We start from the raw sequence: 26,383 nt of genomic DNA on the forward strand, positions 1-26,383 counted from the left end.
CCAGCGCAGTGAGAAATATGGTGGATTTTAAACAAATAAATTATAATAGGAAATCCACACTTGTTTCGATATTAAAAATTTAACGGTTGAAAGACCAGACAAGTGCAAAATTGATTTTAATAAACATTTCTATTTATTAAAATAAAATAAAAAAAATTTTTTTTTTTCTTCAAATAATAAAATATTCTTCAGGATAGTTTTTTTTTCTTCTTACTTGTCATGGTGGAGGTAACACCCAGCACGTCTACAAATTGAAAGTTGAGGTTGAGTGATGTTTAAATGTCTGGTAACAGTGTTAAACATTTGGTCGAACACGTGTCAATAATATATTAAATTATATTTTTATATATATATATATATATATATATATATATATATATATATATATATAAAAAAAAAAAAAACAAGTCTTTATTTTATTCAGTGTTCTATTTTCAGTAAAAAAAAAAAACCTCAAAATGAAGGCCAGACCTAATTCTTTAAACCCGATAGAAAATTTACGATTAATGTTAACAGATGTATCTGACCTTCGGCTAAGATCCAAGTGTAGTATCTGTTCTGATGCTACACTTAAGTTAATTTTTCCTTAGTTAATGTAGGGGAAACCTTTCTATACGAAGTTGTATTTTTACAACTGTCAAAGTGCCTCTTTTTGGGGAGCTGGGTTTCTCCCAACATTAATTTGCTTTCGCGAGGAAGCAAATAAATTTTTCTAATGTTACCAGACGCTTGTTCTCTCCTCGTTCCGAGTTACAGCTTTTGAATATAATCACAATCTAGGCCCAAGACTAAGACCTTAGACGAATGACTGATCCAGACAAAGGAGCCTTTTGTGGTCTTAAAATAATGCTAGAATAATTATGAAAGTGTTTCAAATGAGGATCCCGTGTCATAGTGCCACAGTGTAAGATTTACATATGTGGCATAATCATCCTGACACATAGGCTGTTGTCAGATCATCAAAGTTAAGCAACGATGAGTCTGGCCAGTATCAGATGGGTGACCATTTTGGAATAGCAGATGCTGTATGTGCTCTCCACTTATCTCAGCATTGTTTTTAGGCATCCTGAACTTCTACTTGCTACTAGAATAAAAGTGCCGACTCGGAAGAAGTGTGGTTGGAGATTGTACGATACTTATCTCAGCATTGTTTTTAGGCATCCTGAACTTCTACTTGCTACTAGAATAAAAGTGCCGACTCGGAAGAAGTGTGGTTGGAGATTGTACGATACTTATCTCAGCATTGTTTTTAGGCATCCTGAACTTCTACTTGCTACTAGAATAAAAGTGCCAACTCGGAAGAAGTTTGGTTGGAGATTGTACGATACTTATCTCAGCATTGTTTTTAGGCATCCTGAACTTCTACTTGCTACTAGAATAAAAGTGCCGACTCGAAAGAAGTTTGGTTGGAGATTATACGATTCTTACCACAAAAAATTTCTAGCGCACATCACGTCATCATCAGTGATGTTTCGTGGTATTCATCGAAATCGATGGACAAACAGTAAGGTGTACATTTCACAGTTTTTGATGATTGGGGAGTTAACTGGTGGATATATTGCTGGTTAGTAATTGTCTATATTTTTGAGATGAGGTGTTTTCATTTATTGAGATTGTCGGACTGACTTCCTCATCTTGGTTGTTATAGTCACAACGTTTCGGCCGTTTTGCCCTCCGGCCTTCATCAGGTGTTTTGTATCGAACTGGGGAATCGTTTGTTAGGAGTCTCGAACCCAACCCTTTATTATTATTAATACGGGGATACCGTATTCGGACTCCAGCTAGGCTCTGGGACATAGTTGCTGATTCTCTGTTTTGAATGTTACTTTTCACTGCCTTTGTTCAGGATTGAACTCAGCACCTTTGGATAACTGTAAACTTTGATACGTCTTTGATACAAAACGGCCGAAACATTGCTGGTTAGGTTACGAGATAGGAAATAGAGTCGACAAGTGGTCAACAAAGGTTAATGGTGACAGGGAATAGAGGATTGTGGGAAGGAATATAATGGACCTTAACTCGAAAAAGAGAAAAAAAATTACTTAATGTCTTTCTTGCCGAGCACCCGGATGTCTTGACAACAGTTCTTAATTTCATCTGTAGTAAGTGGGTTGTTTTCAATGGACTCGTCGTCAAATTTTAACTATAAAGAAAAAACAAAGCAAAATTTTCAAATTAAATAATTTAGAAAAAAAAAAGTCCACAAAAATGGTATTGAGACAGTTTGTGACCGATAATAAAACTGACCTTTTTATTTTGTTTTCGTGCTTAAATAAAACAGCAGAAAGATGTCGAATGGAAGCGAAGCGATACTATCAAATAAGAGGGAAAAAAATGGGAGGGACTAAAAAAAAAAAAAAAAAAACATTCATCGTATATAACATTTAATAAAAAAATATCTTTTTTGGAGGAAGAAAATGTAATGAAACAACTGCTTTGCTTTTTTTTTTTTTTTTTTTTTTTTTTTTTTTCCTGTAAAAATTTTTCTGTATCACAAAAAAAGATATTTTTTTTTTTGGTTTGATAAATTGTCTCTTTTTATACCAGTAAAGCTTCTAAACCAAGCCAATTAGGTTAGGATAACAAAAAGACAAAAACAAACTTTACTATTTGTTTAAGGTTAGGGCAGGGGTCTCCAAAGTACTTGAAGGGGGTGGGTATATTGCTGACTTTTTAGAACTATATGGGCCAAAATAAAAAATAATGTGGATGTGCTTTATACAGTTTTGCTTTTCAATGAATCTGGTTCTTCAAAACTTTATTCTTTTAATCATTTTCTAAAAACAAGCCAAAAACTATATGGTGCCCCGACTGATGCCTTAAATTTTAGGAGAAAAATAATAATTAGCCCCTTAGCCCCAAAACGTGTTTTTCACCCTTAAAAAGCCCCAGAATTTTCCCAGGGTCAAATATTACGTTTCCAGAAGCATATCCATGTGATCTTGCTTTTCGGTAATTTTCAGAAAAATCTAATGGTCGGGAATGATTCTGTGTCTTGAAAAGCGACACTTTTGGCCATTTTGACCCCTGAGGACGCAATTAGAATTTTTATCAAAAATCCAAAACCTCCCTTGGAAAGTTGTAACTTCATGTAAAATTTCAGAAAAATGTAATGAGTAGCTATTGAGAATTTTGGGACAAACAGACGAGGGTCGGTGGACAAAAAAACTATTTTTACACATTTACATATTTTAAAAAAATTTTCCTTAATATTTTTCCATTTTCCATAAGAGCTCTGTGGGCTGGATTTTAGATTTTGGCAGGGTGGATCTGGCATACGGGCCATAGTTCAGACCCCTGAGTTAGGGTATAAAAAGAAATTCTTTTACATTTGTTTAGAGTTAAAAAAAAAAAAAAAAACTTTTTTTTTTACATATTTTTCCCAATACATTTTCTAAAATTTTGCAGAGTTTCTATTTACATTAACGCAGACCAATTTTTACAAATTAACTCAATCCACATTGCAATTGTCGTCTGCTGGAAGATACCAATGAAAAGTCAATTTTCTTATGGGTCACAAGTTGTACTAGTACAACAAATATAATCCAGATGAGGTATTTTTACAAAAATTTTGTATATTAAAAAAATAAATAAATAAAAAAATAAAAAAATGCACAAAGGAGTGATACTTGGATTGTGAGCTCAGCCTTCAGGGAACATTATGACCAACATGAGGAAACAAACCAATGGTATTTATGGTGTCAGAAGTGGGAGGAGAATAGTAGGTGGTTGAAAATTCAGGTTCTGTCATCTGTCAGACAATTAGAATTTTTTTTTTTTTTTTTTTACATAGGCAATCCCCACTTATCAAGGCCTAGAGGCCACTCGAGGATAAGGGTTAAAGAGTGTACAGTAGTCAATTGGACAATATAGTAATTGTTAGTAATGGAAATTCGGTAAATTTGTTAACTTAAGTGGAACGGCTCATCAAGAACTTGCTTACGTTGGACTTGAAGACAACCATATTGTAATCAGCTGGAAAGCAGGCAAACAGAAGACAGTTCCACAGGCGTGCAATTCTAAGAAAGAAGCTTTGTTCATGGAATCTAGGTTTAGGTTTAGGGACAGATAAAGAATGGTGGAAATTATTGATAGTGTTTTCAACTAGACGAGTGTTTCTTATGAGAGTTTGTGAGGGGGGATCATAGATTGGAGCTCAGACGAGCACTTGCCATGAAAATAATGATAAAGAAGAGAGACTCACAACATCTCTTCTGTGAGAAAGAGGTTGCAGGGTAGAGAAAAGAGCATCTCCCACTAGGCTACGAAGTCTATTTTGCACTATCAAAGCAGGAGGAGTCCTTTCTAGCAACTCCTGCCCAGATGTGGCAACAGTACTCCATCCCTGGACGTACCTGGCTCTTATATAGATAGAATTGCATCAATAGTGAGATCTTTATTCCAGCAAAGAAATCTGTTATTTATACTTGTTGTTGTTAAAACCTGTTGGCTGGGTCACTTAAAGAAAATTTTTTTGCAACTTTGGCTGTTGCCTGTTTATTTCACTCTTAAACTTTTTTTTTCCCCCTTTAAATTATTACTGAGTCACCTCTAACCAAATTAAAAATCAACCAGAGAAAAAAAAATGTTAATGAGTTGGATGATCAAAAATACTAAGAAAGGATCGCAAAATATGGACAGAAAAGATAAAATTTGACTATTTAAGATGATTGCTTTGAAACTTTAAAACTACCATGTTGTAGTCTGCAGGGAAGTACTCCTATCATATGAGAAATATTTTTAATGATGGATTTAATGATTTAAATGATGGACTTAGTCATCTCTTTTTCTTTTTTTTTTTTTTTTTGCATAGTGTAGAACTCAAATTTAATGTTTTAAGGCCTAAAACTGCACCATTTATTCAATTTCACCAGGATTTGACATCCCCTGGGGATTTTTGGGGCTAAATGAGGGGGAGGGGAGCACATGCTGAACTTAGTCATTTTTTTATGCCTCATTCACTGTGCACTCACCGGGGACCATGCATGCTTCATTTGTTTTAATTTAAATTTGGTTTAATTATTTTTGACGCTTGTCCAGACCCCCCCCCCTAAAAATCCCGTGAATGTACCTGTGAAAATAATTTTTAAATTACTGAGTTTTTCCAATGACTGCCTTCCACATTTGCTGTATTCTCGTATCCTGGCATTTGCTTAGCTTTGCCCGCTACGATTAAACTCATTTCTATTAGTCAATGCTCGCTCGGCACATACGATAACTGTCTAACTTGAACTGGCATCTCAAAATAACATATATTGAATAGTATGTTTACGAGTTATCTCGTATTTGGTCCCTGCCATGTATTATGTTTTTCCTAGCAAATACGTATATCTATATATCTATAAAAGTGAAAGTGCCTGTCTGTGTACATTTCCCTACGCAATAACTGTCAATTTTCAGTCTACAGACTCGAAATTTGATATACAGGGTACCGAGATTCGGGAAAATCTTTGTAATCAGTTTCCACCAGAAATTTGGCTGTTAAGGGGTCAAAGTTCAATGATTTGACCTTTGAGGAATCTACCAAACTCCTCCGACAATTTTGGGTATAAACAACTGACATTTTAGATATAGGCTCCTTGGACATGGATCTAACTTAATAACTTGATTTGAGTCCAAAACAATAAATGTTCAGGGGTCAAAGTTAAAAAAAATTTGATCTCTGCGGTCTCTACCAAATTACTCAGACAATTTCTGGTCTAAACGTTTGAAATTTTACATAAAGGGTATTCAGAGATAGGGCAAGCTTTTTAATTAGTTTGGGTCGAAAATTTGAGCTACCAATATATAAATGTAGGTGTGTATGTTTGCATACCTGCCTTAAACATTCGACAGAGGTGATGGATTTTCACAAGATCAGTATAGTTTTGAAGCTCGACCATTCAGACAACAAATACTGAAAAATTGGCTAAACACATTAATTTCTTCACCCTCAACTGGGCATTTTTCAACAGAGAGGGGGTCGCTTTTTCGCCAATATTTTCGAAAGTCATCCCCGTCTTTTCGATTGTCTAGCCTTAATTTAAACCTACGTCACTTTCTGTTTGCTGGTGGTTGTAACAGCAAAGACGTCACTTTTTCCCCCTTCCTACTACCACGTTTTTTTTGTTTTTTTTTGCTCAACACACACCTCCAAACACCCGGGCACCCATGCTAGTAAGTTATAAGTTGAATGATTCACTATAAATAAAAGCCGAGTTATTTTTATTCCAAAAAATATACAAACTGGTATCAACTGACAATTCCTTTAAAAATACAAAATTAATAATTTTTCCATATTATATTCATATGCATTATTTGTTGATTTTATTTTTTGGAAATTGCGGAAAAAAAAAATAGCTTGGCAATGACAATAAATTTAATTGAACTATAGCTGGCAGCGAATGTGTTAAGAACAGCTTCTTAAAAATCTTAAGTTTTAGAGTTATCTCCCTTGTTCCTTCAGCCTGTTTTTAAGATGATGTCACAAGATTATCACAATATTTGATTTTCTTATTAAAAATAAAATTTGATCAATATACATAATTTTTAGTGTATGATATTTTCTTTTTTGTCATTGGTACAGAAAAGATACACATTTTTTCACATTTTTAATTTTATTCATGAAGGATGAGAGATTCCTTAGTTTAAAAAATAAATAAATAAAAAGTAGAATTTTGATTATTCTGACTGCTATTCACATTTTGGTTATATATTTTTTCAAACACCATCTCAGCCAATGTAATTTCTGACCTTTTTAAAGTGCATGTGTGTGTGTGTGTGTGTGTGCTTTGCTTTTTACTTTTGTAATCTGGTACTTGTACAGTTTAATCAAGACATGAAAAAATAAAAATATCGAAAAAAGGTTATACTCAGAAAAAAAAATTCACTTAATTTGACCAAGTATTTTTTTTTTTTTTTTTTTTTTTACAGCGGAAAAACACGTTCTTATAACAGCACGATGAAAGTAGACATCTTTGAATTTTTTAAATTTTTGTTTGGAAGTTAAAGCGCTGACACTGCCTCCCATCTTTAATATTAGCTTTTCTTCCAAAATAAAAAATCGAACCTTTTGCTTGGTATCATAAAAAATTGTTTTTTCGCTGTAAAAAAAAAAAAAAAAAAAAAAAAAACTACTTAATGAAATTAAATGAATTTTTTTTCCAGAGAACTTCATTCCATAACAGACAGATACATACAATTTAAACTATTTTCGATATTTTCATTTTTTAACGTTTGGTTAAACTGTACAAGTACCGGCAATCTTTTTGTCAAACTAACCCCTTATGTAGGTCACAGGGGCAGAAGTGCTAATTAATTGTTATACTTAATTCTAATTGACTGTAGTAAGGATTGAATCTTTAACCCCCAATAAAATCTTTTTTATATAAAGGCAAGATTCCGCCAAGTATTCGCCAAGCTCCCGCCGGCACTTGTGAAAAAGACATGCTCCCGCTTCCGGACCTGTATCAAGGCAGTGATTGAGGCTGAAGGTGGCTACATTGAATAGATGTCAGTTCTACTATATAATCGTAAGCCGAATTGATTTTTTTCAATAAAAGTTTTAAAATAAAGCTATAGTGTTGTTTTCTTTAGGGCAACAATTTTATCGTTCCACCCTGTACATGTTAAGTGACAGTATCACTCACACACACAGCTTAACCGATTTGCATCAAGTACTCGTCTTGTGTTATTAGATCGTAACACAAAGGTAATCATTGGATCAAACATGAGTCCGTTACTCTTAAGTTCACTGCGTTGATACAGGTCCAGAAGCTCTAGTCTAGCACCTTACAGATGCTAAACTTCTGACCGACCAACAATATGGATTTAGACAAGCCCGTTCAACAGCAGACGTCCTAACTGTAATCTCAGAATGTATATACCAGTCACTGGACAAAGCGGGGGAGGGTAGAGCAGTAGCTCTAGATATATCTAAGGCTTTTGACAGGGTATGGCATGAAGATCTTCTCAGGAAAATCAGATCATATGGTATCACTGGAAGAATACATGACATAATTAAATCCTTCTTAGATAAGAGAAAAATCCAAGTTGTCCTCGACGGTCGTACATCTAAACAATACAATATAAATGTCGGAGTGCCTCAGGGGTCTATCCTTGGACCTCTGTTATTCCTAATATTCATAAATGACCTCCCTGACAAAATTGCCTGTGAGATGGGTATATATGCTGACGACACCACACTCTATAACAGACATGACAAGAAAACAAATGAACACATATCTAAAGAAATGGCAGAAGCACTAGAGGATGACCTCCGATCTGTAGTGGAATGGGGACATAAATGGATGGTCACATTCAATGCTGCCAAGACTAAACTGGTTTCCTTCAATAATTACAAGAAACCTCCTCTACCACCAATAGCAATGGCAAGAGAGTATCGCCAGGACCGCTGCGAAGAAGATAGGTTCTCTCTACCGTGCTAGAAAGATACTAACGCCCGAAAGTATCCTATACCTCTATAAGGCCACCATTCGCCCATGTATGGAGTATTATTGTCATATTTGGGCTGGTGCATCTACCACTAGTCTCTCGCTCCTAGACAAGGTTCAAAAGAGAGTCGCCAATCTGATAGGTTCTGAACTGTCATCTAAACTTCAGCCCCTGTCCCATCGACGAAATGTTGCATTCCTCTGCCTTTTCTACAAGTACTTTAACGGTGAATGCTCTGACGAACTGCAAGCACTTGTGCCCCCTCAACGTAAATACCCCTGACAAACCCGACAAGCAGCTAAATCCCACCCCTTCACAGTAGAGATCCCTAGATGTAAGAGAGCCTTCTACTTCAGTAGTTTCTTCCCTAGGACTACTAAACTTTGGAATTCCCTGTCGGGTCTCTGCTTCCCCAACTGTACTGACATGCAGAAGTTCAAGTGAAACGTGAACTGACATCTTGCTGCCCAACTCCCTACACAGTACCCCTAATGCTCATGTCCCTAATAGTACCTATTTACTATGCCTCCCCACGGGACAGAGTTAGACACCAGGGTCGTTTTTTAACGTGGAGAAAAGGTACAAAAATAAAAATTGTCTCAGTCGTGAAGGATTTCTCCTTCACCGAAAGAGAACAAGAAATAGAAGTGCAGCATCTGAAGAACAGATACTACACTTTGATCTTGTCCCGAAGGCCAAGAAAAGCTAAGATTCCCTAATAGTAGCCCCCTACAACAAAGTGGCAATATGCCTTGTTTGGGGTGAAAATGTAACAAAAAAATTTTTTTTAAATTGCTCTTATAAGCGGTAGTTGATAATAGCATTGATTAAACAATAGTTCAGAATGATAACCTCCTAGAGATGAAACATTCAATCTAACAAGTAAGAGGAAGTAAACCCAGCATTAACAGGACATAGGAAAATAAACACTAAATAGATCAAAAAGACAAAATATTTGTTTGATTACTGAATGTGTAGATAAAGTTCTAATATTTTATGCCATTTTTTTAGGATTCAAATCTCATACTAGGCAATTTTTGTTTTGGTTCTTGTCCAGAATTCCTCCATATTAAACGAATCTAATTTCATTTGTAATGAAAAGTGGCCGTCTTGTTTGACATAAAAAAAGTAGATAACTCAATAATTAAACCCTGCAAATTTATTTTGTAATGTCTACAAATTCCTATTAATCGTTTAAAAATGATTTTCTTTATAAAAATAAAACAAGCCAACCATGCAAGGTCCCCTTCCACAAGTGAAAAACTTACTTTCACCATGACTAATGTTTGTGCATTTTTTTTTTTTTTTTTTTTTAATCTAAGGCGTGGTTATTGAGAAAAGTGTGAACAAATAAACCCGAGTGAATTACTAGGTCCAATCTCTCCTTTATCAATGAACCAATAAAACTACTTGATCAATTTACATAATTTTTGGAATATGATAGTTTTATTTCATCAGAGGTACGTATATCATCCAGATTTTTCTTTCTTTTTTTTTTATAAGGAAGTTCTGGACAAGAACCCTTTTGTTTTTGCTATAGTGTTCCTGTTATTTCTTAGCAAATAATTGATCATAAAACTGAATATATATATATATATATATATATATATATATATATATATATATATATATATAATTTTGTGATTTAAAAAAAAAAAAAAAAAAAAATTGGGAAATGCCAGTTTTGATAGGTACTTCAGCTAACAGAACATAGGTCATGAAAATTTTTAAAAATATATTGAAGCTGCTTACCACTGAGCTGGAAGCCAGAATTTGTAAATAATTTTCACTGTTTATAAAGTCTGTCACATTCTTTACAAAATTTAAAGATGTGACGCCTTCAGGATAACCTTCACGGTTTCTGAAATAGAAAAATACAAAAACCATTCAAATAATTTATATATATAAAAGGCAAAATGTGTGTGACCATTTCGTGTATGTCTCGCAAAGGCTTCTTTCGCACACGCTCCCGTGGTCGTTACTATCGTTTAGAACTGTTTATATACCCCCTATATAATAATATCTAGGACTTGGCAACGCGTGTAGCGTCTAGATTTACTTACGAATTTTACAAAATTATTGCTATTTTGGCTTTTCACATGTTGATTCGGCTTTTTTGTATAAAAAGCGAAACTAATTCAAAGCTAACACGGTGTTCTCGGCACCACGCCGGGAACGTTCACAAGCAATCAGCTTTGATCAATTTGAGGCTAAACTCCTTATATCAAACAATTGCTAATCCCCTTTCATTTGGAGAGCCGGTTTTCCCCCACCATCATCTTGGGGAAGCGAAAACTGCCCCGCATTGAAACAAAGTAAACAAAGCCCAAAAAGCTGTCCCGCATTAAATAAAATACTGCTACGTCGTCTCGTAACGCTCCCGCGATGACCTCATTTAGCGGCTATCTGTCAATCAAACCTCTTTCACTCGCTTTATAAGCCTTATTTCGACACTAATAAATTCTCTTACTCCTAGCCTAGACGGTTAAGTGGTTGGCATTTGTTTCACCTCTGCATCAAGGCTTCCGGGTTCAATCCCGCCTCCCAACCAAAACCATTTTTTTTTTCTTTTACATCTTTAAACACTCGGGCAATGTTTTTTTTTTTTTTTTTTTACTTCGCTTATTCTTTAGATTACCTCTCCCTCCCCCCCTCCTATACACACAGCGTTTTTTTTGTTTGGGTTTTGGTTTTTCCGATTTTTTTAACATCATTTCAGGGTTATTATTTACTCCCCCCCCCATACACACACCTACAAACACCCGGGCAACGCCGGGTACCCCCCCCCCATAGTCTATTATATAAAGAGCAGTTGTCTGTGTGTGTGCATGTTTGTATGTTCAGCCAAAAAAAAAAAAAAAAAAAAAAACGCTGATATGACGAGATCCCTGGCGACACCAGATGATCTTGCTTTTCAAATAGAGGAAGAGAAGATGGGAGAGGAAAAACAGATGTTTATGAGATTCCTGTCCACAGAAAAGAGTAAATATTTCAATGAGAGAAGAAATAGTGAATATTTCGATGGGAAATAAATAAATAAATAAATATGATAATGAGATTCTCGAGTTGGCAGAAAAAGCAATGCAGGGTCGTTTTCTGGTTTAGGTTAGAACAACAATTCAAATTATTAAAGAAACAATGTTTTGCTGAAAGGTACAATGACTTGAGTTCAAAAGGTCAGTTTTGGTGTCTGGGAGGTGTTGTGTTTAACTGCCAGATCACCAGCCAGTGATGGGTTGGTTGGACAGATAAATAAATAAATTGAACCTAAGGAGAGATATGGTCATGAAAGACGAAGAAGAGAGAAAAGAAAGAGAAAATGAAAAGAATAAAATAATGAGTTCACGAGAGAAAGAAAAGAATAACTCAAAATAGGCAGAGGGAGGAATTTCTGATTTGATAAAAACGATCGACTTTTTGGAGTTAGAGTCCAGAGTGCTTTTTACTGACTGGCATCGAGACGTACACATCGCTTTCACCCCGCCAGGAGGGGGGGGGACGAAACCCTCATAAGAGCTAAGTTGAAAAGCTCTTGTTTTTAGCTGGGAAATTGATTAGTGGAACTTAAGTATGCAACCTGCATCATGAAGCTTGAATCAAAGAACTCGACTAACAAGTGTAAACGATTTATGAATAATTATTTTGTTTCGTTATATAAAAATGTCCGAGAGTGTTTCCTTGTTTCTCGATTTGCCAGCCTGGATGAAGATGCAGTTTGTTTCAGATATCCCCTGATGCCAGACGATGAAGGAGACAGACTGGATCCAGCACGAAGCCAGAGTGACGACCAAAATCGACAATGTTGCCACACGGACTTAGGGTCATACACATTTCGCGTGCCCTGAGCAGCAGAAGATATTTTCCAATGACCAGTGAGAGTCTGGTCACCCTTAAGGGGTCCACCACTAAACAAGTAAGAATGTAGCCCTGCTGGGTTGCATCTATGGTCCTGTGAGCTGGGAGCGATGAACACGGCCAGAAGTACATCACAAGTATGCTCCAGTGAACCAGGATAGCGACGGATGCGGCCCTGGCCCTCTCTGAGAGAGGGGGTTATATTATACTACAAAGTTTGTATATTCTTAATCAGTATTGCCCTGGATAAAGAATATCTAAAATTTAGATAAAAATTATTCATTCTCAGGGGGTTGACCGACTGTGCCAGGCTGGGAGGGGTGGAATGTTATATACTAATTTTGAAATAAAATGCTGTGTCTGTATATGTGTGTGTGTGTGTGTGTGTGTGTTTAAGTGTGTGTATGCGAGTGTGTGTATGTGAGTGTGAGTGTGTGTCCAGCTAGAGAAGAACAGGCTTGGCTGAGCAAAGAGAGGGAATTTGTGAGAGACAATGGAAAAGAGAAAAATAAATAGAAATTCTAATTGTAATATGTGACATTTTTGCCCAGGCAACAACAGGTAGCCCTGCTAGTTAAATAAAAACAATAAAAATGCATTCCTATAAAATTACATCATGTGTTGGACAGCTAAAAAAAAAAAAAAAAAGATTACATAAGACATGCAACAGGTAAGCAATAACATTTTATTTACTTACTTTTATTTATTTATTTGTGTTTATTTATTTATTTACTTTTTATTTGTGTTTATTTATTTATTTACTTTTTATTTATTTATTTGTGTTTATTTATTTAATTACTTTTTATTTATTTTTATTTATTTTACCTCCAAACAAACTACGTTGACACTCAAGTATATGATAGTGGTCAAATTTTTTAAGAAGAAAAAATAATCTAGGTGGGAAGTTGGGCAACAAGATGTTTTGGAATTTTTTGATGAGGATTTATAGTTTAGAATATTTGGACTACTTATTTCCACGGCAGAATTTATAAAGGCCGCACAAAATAGAATTTAACACTATGGTGATGCGACAGAGGCTGGAGCTTGATAAACAATATGGGACTTTTAGGTCAGAAATTAGTAGTCTGAATAATCTAAATAAGATGTTTGTTCCTACATGTTGGCACAGTCGGGAAAACAGGAAGCAGGCAGGAAAGTCCAAAAGCAAGCAGTCCGAAGAAAGAAACTATCGAAGCAGAAAATCTTCGACATCTAGGCACCCCTATAATAAGGAGGTGAGATTTTGCTACTAGCTAGGTGGATTAGGATATTTTTTTCGTTAACAGGTACAAGTGCAGAAAGCCCATCAGGGAGGGGGGGGTATGTTTTGTGGAAGTATTTGTAAAGCAAGCATAGGTATGAAGCACCGTGGTGATATAATAGAAGCTGGAGCATGGCAAACAATGCATCCTATCTGAGAGAGAGAAGCTAATGGTTAGCGCAATAGTTTGGATGTGCCAACATTTTTCCATGCATGAGTGAATGGTGGCTTTATAAAAATGCAAGATGGTACAGATGTGAAGAAGTTTTCTAGCCTGATAAAGGGAACCTATCATCTTTGCAACAAACTTTGCAGCATCTTTTATGAACTTCTTCATATTCTTGCTGCCCGAGAATGCTAGGCCAATAGGTTTGATTGCTAGACTCTCACAAAGGATGCTATCGGCCATGGCAATTGGTTTGAAAGGTTTCTTATAATTAAAAAAAAAAAAAAAAGGAGCTTTGCTTTGGTGAAATTAAATTTAACCATTATTGGCCCCACCTACCACAGACCGTGGATCATTTTCTAAGGATTCAGCCATTAACTTGCATATTTGTGCATTCAATTTTTTTTTTATGGAAATTGCTCCAAAGTATGACACAACTTGATGTAAAAACAAAAAACAAAACAAAAAACTTTAAGGTCAAAAACTAGTCCACCCCAAGTGTTTGATTCCAACCCAGAAAACAGCAACTCTTCCCCCTTTGTCAGAAACAGCACTCATGGAATCTGAGAGTTAAGATGACAAAATAAAGGAAGTGAGAGCATGTCGAGAATAGAGTACGTACTCACCAGCAGATATACCCATCTCGGATGCAATTGCATTAGGAAGTTTATTTCTGAAATCAAGGCATGGGGTACGGCCACATTAATGTGGTATTGTTTAAATGTATAGCCATCGAGAAGGACCTGAATCTTTCTGTTGGCTTAGAAAGATCTGATTATATTAAATACTAGCAGGGAAACCTGACATTGCCTGGGATTGAATGACGATCAACGAATGTTTCACACTCCCACATTTTTGTTGTCATCGAAATCTGTAAAATCACCCATCTTTAAATCAAATCGATTGATTGCCTGCTCTAGTCGGGGGGGGGGGGGGTCCGTCACGATACACCAGGAGGAAGCTTCACATGCCTCCTCACAATGTAATTTACATTGCACTGTTGAGGACCTACTGTTGATTTTATAAAATTATTTTTTAAATATAATGGCTTGAATTAAAGTTTAAAATGCAAAAGTATCATGGTTCAATTGCGCTCTAAAAGAAACATTCATTTTGAACGCGCTCTTGTCATATCAAAGAACCTATTGTTGATTTCATATACCTGGCCTTACTGCTTGCGCAGTTATGACTCAAATTTAAGTTTAAAATGAAAAAGTTAATGCGCCCTTATATCAAAGAACTTACTGTTGATTTTATACGTCTGGTCTTTCGGCTTATCTGGTAATAAAACTTCTCAAATGCATTTGTCATGTTAGGCTATATAAAGGTGTAAACTTTGATCAAAATCGCCTGTTCCTTTTTTCATTGGGTTATTTCGATTATCAATACTTATTGAAGACATTCCGATACAAAATTTATCTTAGAACACTGCCAGACATATAAAGTACCTTCGTGTGAAATTTCATAAAAATTGGCCCAACCATTTCCGAGTTCATAGGGAACAAACTCACACACAAAGTTTCTTTTATATAATAGTAGAGAGTGGTTTAGAAATGCCATAAGAATGCACCCCCACCCTCCCCGAGAAGATCTTCATGCCAATCTTTATGAAACGCCTTGAATATATCAAGCGCCAACTTCATCTAATGTTAATCCAGCCTCATCCTGAATTGTTCAAAATCTTAGCATCCATAGCAAAATTTACATTTCCAGTTTTCTGAGAGAATTGCCATACTACAAAAATGACCAGATAAAAACAGCAGTAGCAGCAAAGAACAACAGCAAGCTTTACAAATTTATATGAATACTCAACTTTGATTGGTTAATTTCTAGCTGTTTGATTGGTTGTCAAAATCCAACTTCAACCAATTAGAAGAAACTTGCCATGAGAGTCAGGCACCTACTAAATTTATATTTAAATAGAGAGGACCAAAGCTCATTGAGGAAATTAGCTCAAGAGAACACAGTGTATGCCAGACGACCCCTTGACAGTCAGAACAAGGGCAAGAGAGCAACTAAAATTAACCCTGGCCGATTTGGCCACGGGACTTGGCAATCACAAACATAAGTACTTTGGACATCACTGAACTACCATCAGTCAATCCCTAGCATCTTCACCGAAACGTCACCGGTCATCGCAGATAAATCTCCAGAATCTTCACCGGAACACTACCGGTCAAATCCCAAGCTTCCCTTGCTTGGACCTCACAGAGAATTTCTGTTATGTGTCGTGTTTGACTATTAAATTTTAAAAAAATTTTAAATTCAAAACAAATATTTAGGACGCGATTACTTTTGACGCTGATACTACCAACAGCAAGGACTACTGCTATTACATTTATGCAACATGAAAACAGCAGGGATAACTGTTACTGAAAGGACAACACCTTTTATTTTATTTTCCTAGTTTATCTTAAAAAATAAACGATTGAATAATCAATCACCTAAAATTAAACTTATACTGTTTGTTTGTTTCTTTCTCGCCACCATACGCTTATTCATAATATAACATAGATAAAGTCAGAAAGGAAGAAAAAGAGATACAACCAAATAGCAATGAAAAACTAAGATTTAAGATTCTAACAATTTGGCAGAAGTCATCTTTTTCTTATAAATAATAAAAATGGTGGATGTCTACAAAAAGGGGAAAAAACTCTCTTCTATGGGAACCTCGAGCAATTTTTAAGCTAAAATCCATTTTTTCTGGATTAAAACGAAACAAGAAAAAACCCCAGAGAACTCACATTCCTGATGGAGGGCAGAAAAAGATAAAGAGAAAAAGAGGGATGAACATCAGAGAGAGAGAGGGAGGATAGAGAGATGATTCATACCTTTGTTTCTGTTCTGGTTTAAAAGCATTGATACTGAACGTAATATCTTCCTCCAGCTCTTTGAAGACATGACGAGGATCAAGGAACCTTTGGTCCAATTTGTCCGGCGCCAGGTAGCTCTCACAGACCACAAAGATTTCTGCAGACTCATTTCTAGAGGCTTGTGGCTTCGTCGCATGCACCTTCTTGAATAATTGATGGAAGACCCACAACAAGGAATTATAATCCTTTGAGCGGAAAAGTTTTGTCACAAACCATCCACCCTTGCGTAGAACTCCTGTTGCTAATTTTAAAGCCGATAAGGTCAACTGGGCTGAAAGTGAAAAATAATTTTTTTTATTAAAATTAAAACAAGTCGAGCATGCAAAGTTCCCCTCCACAAGTGAAAAATTTACTTTCACCATGATTAATGTTTGTGCAAAATTTAAAAAAAAAACAAAAAAAAACTAAGGCGTGGTTATTGAGAAAAGTGCAAACAAATGAAAGATTTTGGTGCAAATTTAATCCAAATTATCCTGGAAAATTCATTCTGGCAAAATTTTATTTTCACCATGTTTGTGCAAATTTTTTTAAAAATCTAAGGCGTAGTTATTGAGAAAAGTGTGAACAAATGAACGGGAGTGAATTGCTTGGTATAATCTCTACTTTGTTGGGGACGAATAAAGTTAAAGTAAATTTATAGATGAAGACCTTTAAGTAAATCACCCCCATGGAAAAATGAGATTATATCTCGAGTGAAAAGCCATTCTCATAGTATTAATCCAGTTAGTATCAGCAGAACTTAGCTCCCATTTCATATCAAGATAGCTATGACTGAAGAAAAAAGATTAAGTATATCTTATAAAGTGATTCTGGTACCTGATTGGTTCGTTCTTATCACCCCTGGCTATAAATAAAATCATCAAAATCTTTATGATCATACCCAGCATATTATGCCAAAAATATTACAACATTCCCCCCTTTTTTTTTATTTTTTTTTTTATTTTAGACAATTACATATTAATACTGAAAAATTTTGGAAATTATTTTAAAGTAGGTCAGTTTCACATATAAATTCATCAAAAAATAACCACACATTACCATGTTATTATCTAAACAGCATTTTAAGCGCATATTACTAGGATAAATTATCCATATTATTTGGGTTATTCGGACTACTGTTCTTATCTTGAATGTTATTTTCACGTTTCAGTTGATGAAATCTCCAAGCTTCTTCAGATACATCTTGCCGAACTCTGGAATCTGCACAGAATTTCGAATGCAACCCTTTATTTAATCTACAGGGGATAGCATGCTCTCGTTCTGTAGCCATAACTGGGTGGAAGTCCTAAGTAATTTGCAATTATAAGGACCTATAGCATAGTGGATAAAGTCTTTCAGTTGTAAAAGTTACTCTTCTGGAGGTTGAAGGTTCAATTCTTAGTGTGGGCGACACTCAAAATACAATTGCGAATTGCTTAGGACCTTTACCCAGCAATAGCTGATGAAATGAGAGCATGCTACGCCTGTGGATTAAATAAGAGGTGCCATTCAAAATTGTATGTAGATTTCAGAGTTCAACAAGATACACCTGAAGAAGGTCGGAAGTTACATCAACCAAAATCGTTGTGTGCGAATAATACTCAAGATGAGAACTGTAGTCCAAATAATTCAAATTATCAACCACTACCTCAAAAATTCAGAATTAAAAATTGCGTTTTGATACTAGCAGGGAGACTCAACATTGTCTGGGATTGAATGAGGATTAATAAATCTTCCACCATTTCATACTTTTGTCGTTAAAATGGTGAAATTGCCCAATTTTTTTTTTTCTTTAAAGAATCTACTATTGATTTTATAAAATTATCTGTAAATAATGGCTTCAATTAAAGTTTAAAATACAAAAGTCAAGTATCATGGTTCTAAACAGAAACATTCATTTTGAATGCGCCTGTATTATAAATGAACCCACTGTTGATTTTATACAGTATACAGCGATAAAACTTCTCAAATGCATTTGTGATGTATAAAAGTGTATACTTTGGTCAAAATCAGATTTCCTTCTTTAATTGGATTGTTCTGTATATTGATTTTTTTTTCATACTTATCAGACACATTCTGATACAAAACCTAGGTGAAAATACTCTTAGACACATCAAGTACCTTCATATGAAAAAGGCAAAAAAAAAAAAAAAATAAGCCCAACCATTTCCAAGTCTATAGGGAACAAATTCACACACAAAGTAGATAGATATTTAATCTGATAGATTATTTTATTTTGGAAGAGAAAGGGTTGTTATTACTTTTGAAAATGCCTTTTTCAATTCCAAATCTAGCAAAATAATTCTTTATCTATTTTAATTTCAGGAATTCTGTGATATCAAAGTCTAGAACTCACCTTGTTGAAAAGAATCATGAACCCAGGATTTACCAACATTTGGTGCACCATCATTGAGCACAGTATCAACCTGCCATGTCTGCAATTCTTTCTTGATAGCCTGTGAAGGAATAGTGGGAAGAAAGATGTTAAGATACATTTGAAATGGTTGAAATATTTTCTTAGCAAATTCCTACATCAAACTTAATTTATGGTATTCACCAAACGTTGCCAAATGGGAGATATATTGGATCAATTAGGTTTCAAGGACCCCTGAAAATAAGAAAAACAAAAGGAACAACTGTTGACTTTTGATGCATGTGCTATCTTTAAACAAAAACATAATAAACTTGAGCCGTTTGTTTTCTTGTCACAAGGTCGATTTTCAATATAGGGAAAAATTTATGTTGCAAAGGTATGTGTGTGTTGGGGGAAGACATATTAAATATTTTTTTTTTTTAATGTAGAGTGCAGGTTTTAATTTTAATTTATTTGCAAAACTTTTAATAAATGCAGTTTTTTGTTACAAAATTTATTTTAACAGAGATTTCTATTAAGAAAAGGAGAGAAGATGTATTAAATACTAGCAAGAAGATCTGATGTTGCCCAGGATTGAATGATGATCAATGAATGTTTCACACTCCTATATTTTTATTGTCATCGAAATCGCCCACTTTTCAATCCAATCGATTGATTGCCTGCTCTAGTTGGGGACCCATCGTGGTGCACCAGGAGGAAGTTTCATATGCCTCCCCACAGTGACTTAGTCCACAATATTACATTGCACTGTAGAGAACCTATCGTTGATTCTATTTTTTTTTTTTTTTTTTTTTTTTAGATATAATCGCTTGAATTTAAGTTTAAAATGCAAAAGTCATGCATCACGGTGCAATTGTACTGTAAATATAAACATTCATTCCAAACGCGCCTAAAGAACCTACTGTTGATTTTATGTCAGGACTTTTGGCTTGTGTGGTAAATAAACTTCTGAAATGTACTAGTCATGCTGAGCTGTGTAAGGTGTTAATTTTTTTTTTTTTTTTTTTTACATAGGCGTCACCACTTATCAAGGCGGAGAGGCCACTCAAAGATAAGGGTTAAGAGTGTACAGTAGTCAAAAGGACAATATAGTAATCGATAGTAATGGAAATTCGGTAAATTTCTTAACTTAAGTGGAACGGCTCATCAGAAACTTGTTTACGTTGGACTTGAAGACAGCCATATTGCAATCAGCTGGAAAGCAGGAAAACGGAAGACAGTTCCACAGGCGTGCAGTTCTAAGAAAGAAGCTTTGTTCATGGAATCTACGTTTAGGTTTAGGCACAGATAAAGAGTGGGGGGAATTATTAATAGTGTTTTCAGCTAGACGAGTGTTTCTTGTGAAAGTTTGGCGAGGGAGGAACACTTTCCATGAAAATAACGATAAAGCAGAGACAAACTCACAAAATCTCTTCTATGAGATAGAGGTTGCAGGGAAGAGAAAAGGACATCTCCTACGAGGCTACAAAGTCTATTTTAAACTCTATCAAGGCAGGACAAATCCTTTCTAGCAGCTCCTGCCCAGATGTGGCAACAGTATTCCATCCTTGGACATACCTGGCTCTTATATAGATAGAGGATTGCATCAGCAGTGAGATATCTACTGGATCGATAGAAAGATCTGACCATTTTTCCAGCTGCCTTGGCAACAGATTTGATGTACGTATTCCACGTAAGATCAGCCCAGAAGCTTGTCAAAACTTGAGGCCTTCCCAAAACGAGAGCCATTCATTTTAATTGATGCTAGATGGGGATAAGAATGTTGATGTAAAGATAGAAACTTGGTTTTAGATGCATTTAAAGTAACCAGCCACTCCTTTCCCCATTGCACAACATGCTCAAGATCAGAGGAGAGAGAATTGGAGAGAACTTGGTCATTTACTGTCTTAGATGTGCTACCATAAATGGTATGGTCATCAGCATAAATGTCTAGAAATGATGTAAGGATGTGATTTGGAAGATCATTAATGTAGATTAGAAAAAGAGTTGGGCCCAGGATGGACCCGAGGGACTCCAGCATTAATACTGTGAGCTTCTGATTTTTGCCCATCAACTACTACTCTTATGAACCTATCAGAAAGAAATGATTTAATTGAGAAGACATTTCCAGCTATATCATAGCTAGAGATCTTGTGAAGTAAACCTTTATGCCATACCCTATCAAATCGCTTGCCCCTTCTTTTGTTGGATTATTTCGATTACCGATACTTATCAAAGACATTTTGGTACAAAACCTATCTAAGAACACTGCCAGGCACATACAGTACCTTTGTGTGAAATTTCATAAAACTCGACCCAGCCGTTTTGAGTTCCTTTAATATCATAGATTTTTTTTTTATGTAGGGAGAAGTTTTTTTTTGTTTTTATTTACAAAATATTTTAATAAACAAACACAGAGATTGTGTCATTATCATTCTAGATTCTTGTTTTAAAAGTGTTCATACTCTTTGATTATTCGATTTATTAAATCATAAAATTCTTGATTTACTATTTTATTATAACAGGGCTATTTCAGTCTTTGACGGACTATGGATACCTACGAAGGGGTGCATGCATGTGAAATTTTTGTGGTAGGAGATGCGTAATCTCCAACCACTCCTCTTCTGAGTAGACATTGTTAAATACTCGTGGCAAGTGAAGTGTCTGTACAGGACGACTGGAAACAAATGCAGAGATAAGTGGGAGACAACTTAATTTAAATAATTAGGACTAAAAGCAGCTTTATACTAAATCCATTTAGTAATAAAATTACTAAAAATTGTAAATTTTAATTTTCTTAGTTTAAAAAAAAAAAAAAAAAAAAAAACTGATCAATTTATGTAATTTTTGGAATATGACATCCTTGTACCATGATGCATACAAAGAATTTTTTTGTATTTTTGTTTTTTGAATAAGTAATTTTGGTTATAGTCAGCTAATGTACTTCCTAATTTTCAGCGTAGCACTACCGGAAGCTTTTTTTTCTCACGCATATAAAGTATTTATTTTGATTTAAAAAATTTTATTTTTATACTTTCATATAAATTAAAATAAAAAATTTTTTTTATAATTTCATAAACAAAGTCCAAATAAAATAAAAACTTATTTTAAATTTATTATTAAAAGTGCGAATAAAGACTGTTTGTTATTTTTATTTGTATAATTTTAATTTTTATTGTATACTTTTCAATAATATATTTTTCTTATATTTCATTTCAAGAAATCGCTTCACAATAAAAATACTGAAGAACTATAAAAGTGAAGGAACTGATATGCCAAAAATTAGGAAGTACAATTTTTGCTGTCTTTGAAACCTTTTCTCTAAAAATTAATTTTCTATCTTTTGAGTTTTCGTCATTTTTACAGTGACATGACAATTAAGTAGATACCATTGGTTTTATTTGAAATTCAATATTTTAATTTTTGAATTTAACTCTACTGGGCAGAACGATAAAATTGTCACCGTAGGAAAGACAACATGATTCCATTTCTGTTTGATGAAAACTGGTTTTCTTTTTTTGTTGCAGAACATCTACTACTTGGCCAGTTGTGTACAAATCCCAAGAGTGATAGAAGCCTTCTATCATGTCTGAAAGTGACACAATATTCAACAAGTGAGATCGGAGATGTGCCGCTGTACAACTCGTGTTCTCTACCAATCCAAGTTATGACAGTAGGACCATTGCCAGCACCCTCAAAGTGCATCGCTGGATTGCTGCAAATACAAGGGATGTGCCCAGGGTGATGAAAACAAAGTTTCCGGCCATGGTTATGGTCTTTAGTGTGGTTTCAAATAAGGGCCACATCTTGCCACCTCACATCTTTGAAGTCGGCTTAAAAGTCAACACTAAAAGTGTACCTGGATGTGTAGAAGAGTGTGGTGATCCCCTGGTGCAATCAGATGGGCGCTGGCAGACCCAGGATGTGGCAGTAGGACTTGGTGCCGGCCCACAAAACCAAAGAAACCCAGGTTTGGCTTCAAAAGAAGTGCTACGACTTTATACTCTTCTCTCACTGCCACTTTCTCTGATTTGAACCCGCTAGACTACTTCATTTGGTCATCTGCCAAGAACATCACCAGCATGACTTCCTGCAACATTAAAGTCAGCCTGATTACTGCCATCCGCTAAGTATTCACCGAGCTGCTGCCGACGCTTTTGGAAAAGGCATGCTCCCAGTTCCTGTATCAAGGTGGTGATTTAGGCTGAAGGCAGGTACACATTGAATAGCTCTGTTACATAATCAAGTTATCTGAATTGATTTTTTCAATAAAAGTCTTAAAATAAAGCTGTAGTGTTGTTTTTCTTTGGGTGACACTTTTATTGTTTCACCCTGCAATAATGAAGAAGCACCTTTTTTTTTTTTTTAATCTTAATCAGCACATCATAGCAGAAGATAAATTCATTATTTTTTCACAAGTCGAATTGTTATATACAACTATTAACGCATTTATAAAAAAAAGAAATTCAAAATTCTTACCAATATTTAGAAACAGTAATTTATCTTCATTTATAGCTTTTTTTCGTTTTTACATGGCTAGCTCTAAAGTCCAACTTTCATGGCTAGCCATGAAAGTTGGATTTTAGAGACAAACATAGACATGTATAAAAGTTGTTTCCACCAAAGATACGGTCTCCATTCATATTATTTGTATGCCGATTTTCTCACCAAGGCTGATCATAGCATTGCTATTGAGTTACCGGTACTTCTGCATTTACCGATCTGAGGTTTCCATGAAAATGAGAATTTCTTACCTGCCGGCAACTTTCAGTCGTGATATCATTCTGTAAACAAATAGTCTTCGGAATCGGTCGAATAGGGACAAGATCAACACCTGAAAGAGAAAGCATGAACATCCAGAATTCTATAAAAAATAAACAAGTGTGGGTTAATTTTTATTTTTTCTAAATAAAAAATAGCAATAATATGTTTCTGCATTTTTGAGATGAGGATTAACTATTTGGATTACTCAGACTACAGGTCTCATCTTTAGAATTATTTGCGCATTTCAGTTGATGTTACCCCCGATGTTCTTTAGACGTAGCTTGTCCGCAATAACACAGTGAATAAAGTATTTGATAAAATTCAGTTGTAATGTTACACTTTTCTAGAGGTTGAAGGTTCAATCCTCAATTTGGGCAACACTCAAAAATGCAATAGTGAATTACTTAGGACTTCTACCCAGTCATGGCTGATAGAATGAAAGCATACTACACCTCCGGGTTAAATAAAATGTCTCATCCGAAATTCTGTGCAGATTCCAGAATCAAATATGATAGATCTAAAGAAGGTCAGAGGTTACATTGATTGAAACGTTGTGCAAATAAAACTCAAGACGAGGACAGTAGTCTTGTTGCATATTAAGCTGGGCAACGCAAGAATTATCGCTGGTTATGCACACACGCAGTGGATTCTTGACAAACAGAGACATTCCAAGCAGAGTTAAGTTTAAAGAGTTGAACCCAAGACGTCAAACAAGCAAGATGGGTTAAGAGGGTCTCCTGATGAGAGAGGTGAATAGAAAAACCACAAGCCAAGATTCGCTCCAGTTCTGCTGTGGTGAGATGCCTGAGGAGTGAATAAAATATATTATATATATAAGACGCTTCAAGATGAAGGAGTGTTTATATATATATATATATATATATATATATATATAATTATTTTTTTACTATAATAATTAAATACCTACAGACACTAGTGTTTCATCCTTTCGGGATTCTTCAGTGCAGGGTGTCACGATTACTACCAGTCGAACGATTCGAACCCCGCGACACGAGACATCTCTGGCTCGATTAGCGGAGACCGTATCCATTTTATTATATATATATATATATATATATATATATATATATATAATAAAAAAACACTCATTCATCTTGAAGCGTCTTTGGTACATGTCTGGCTCCACTCAAGATGATCGATATATCCTCCAGGCAGTGGCCAAAAACAGAGGCAGCCAACAGCGGACAGGTTTGTCACCATGTTATGTGTGAATTATATGTTCTCTAATATGCACACATAGATACACAACTAGAGGAGTAATGGGCCGTTAAAATAGACATTAGGGACACAAGGACAATAGTTCATTAAATAAGCAGTTAGAAACGCAGTTAGATAACACATACATATTATAACAGTCTGAATGATTCAAATTAAATATATAAACAACTATACATCTGTCTGTCTATATTTTATAACTCTATCTCCTCCAAAACTAAAAGTTGCAGAGCAATGCTAAGGGCCTCAAATGATTGAATTTTTTACAGGCTATTCTTTTATGCATCTTTAGCCAGTTAAAATAGTTTTTAAGGGGTCAAAAATGGGTTAAAATTGAAAAAAATAAAATCATTAAATATCTTGTACATTCATCTTAGTTTATTTTTAATTGGTTCATATGCATGGCACGTTGATACAATGGTAACGTCACCAGCTTTGAATGCTATAGTTTTGGTTTCAATTCTAGCTGATGGCACCTAAATACTTTCTATTTTTTTTTTTTTTTTTTTAAACTTTTGAAATCACGACTCTATAATAATATATACAAAATCTGGACAAATTAAAATATCATATTTAAGCGAATTTTACGTCCGGGCAATTGACATTAAAAGCCTATTTTTTCTATTTAAAAACTATTAAAATGAACTTTTTAATATACTCAGTCATGGATATGCAAAAAGACTACATGAAGGATAACTAATTTGCATATTGCCTTGAAAAACGAGTGTGCATTAATTAATTATTAATTTTTTTTTATTGCTTCTTATTGGATGATTGGTTTCATTTAACTATTATGCTGAATTCTATTTATGCATAGTTTCTACATTCTGCATAAATGAACCAAATTTAAGATGAAAACGTTCCCATATATGGAAATAATTTTATATATATCTGTATATATATGTAAGAGACGTTGGTATGTGCGTAAAAAGTCTCTACCAAACTCCTCTCTGAATATTTAGTCTACAGAGTTGAAATTTGATATATGGAGTACTCGGAGCTGTAGTACACTTTTGATTTGTTTTTTTTTTAGCCTGTAAAAATAGCTTGCCATGGGTTCAAAATTGAAAAAAAAAAAAAAAAAAAAAAAAAAAAAAAAAAAAAAAAACCTGTTGACCTTGGCAGAGGTAACATGACTATTTTTTGAGCATGCATACATATACATTTTTATCTTAAAGTTTCTTAATTTTTAGCCTTTTTTTTTTTTATCCATGTGGGGATAGCTCAGATGGTATTGATGAAGCTAACAATGATTATGGCTGAAGCACTAATTGCTTTGGTTTCAATTTAAACTGATGGCACCAAAGCCTTTGTTTTTTTTTAACTTTTGAAATTATTACTATACACTCATGAGCAAAAAAAAATGGGCCAAACAAATTTTATACATTTTATTGCACTAAAAGCTATATTGAACAATCAACAATTGAACAAGGAAACTTAAACAAGAATACAACATTTACTTT

The 26,383-nt window shown here is 34.8% G+C and overlaps 1 protein-coding gene across 1 annotated transcript in view; it reads right to left on the minus strand.

The window, feature by feature from the left end:
* LOC145255644 (pre-rRNA 2'-O-ribose RNA methyltransferase FTSJ3-like) overlaps window positions 1-26,383 on the minus strand; it is a 113,939-nt gene that overhangs the window by 80,196 nt on the left and 7,360 nt on the right. The window contains exons 3-7 of the mRNA XM_080114184.1: window positions 23,675-23,754; window positions 18,924-19,023; window positions 16,547-16,859; window positions 10,186-10,294; window positions 2,043-2,143 (exon numbers count right to left, since the gene is read on the minus strand). Of these exons, the coding sequence (XP_079970310.1) occupies window positions 2,043-2,143; window positions 10,186-10,294; window positions 16,547-16,859; window positions 18,924-19,023; window positions 23,675-23,754 (703 nt within the window). The remainder of the gene's footprint in view (window positions 1-2,042; window positions 2,144-10,185; window positions 10,295-16,546; window positions 16,860-18,923; window positions 19,024-23,674; window positions 23,755-26,383) is intronic.

The sequence above is a fragment of the Euprymna scolopes genome, chromosome 31, assembly GCF_053919585.1.
Source record: "Euprymna scolopes isolate OS-2025 chromosome 31, ASM5391958v1, whole genome shotgun sequence".
NCBI lineage: Eukaryota > Metazoa > Mollusca > Cephalopoda > Sepiida > Sepiolidae > Euprymna > Euprymna scolopes.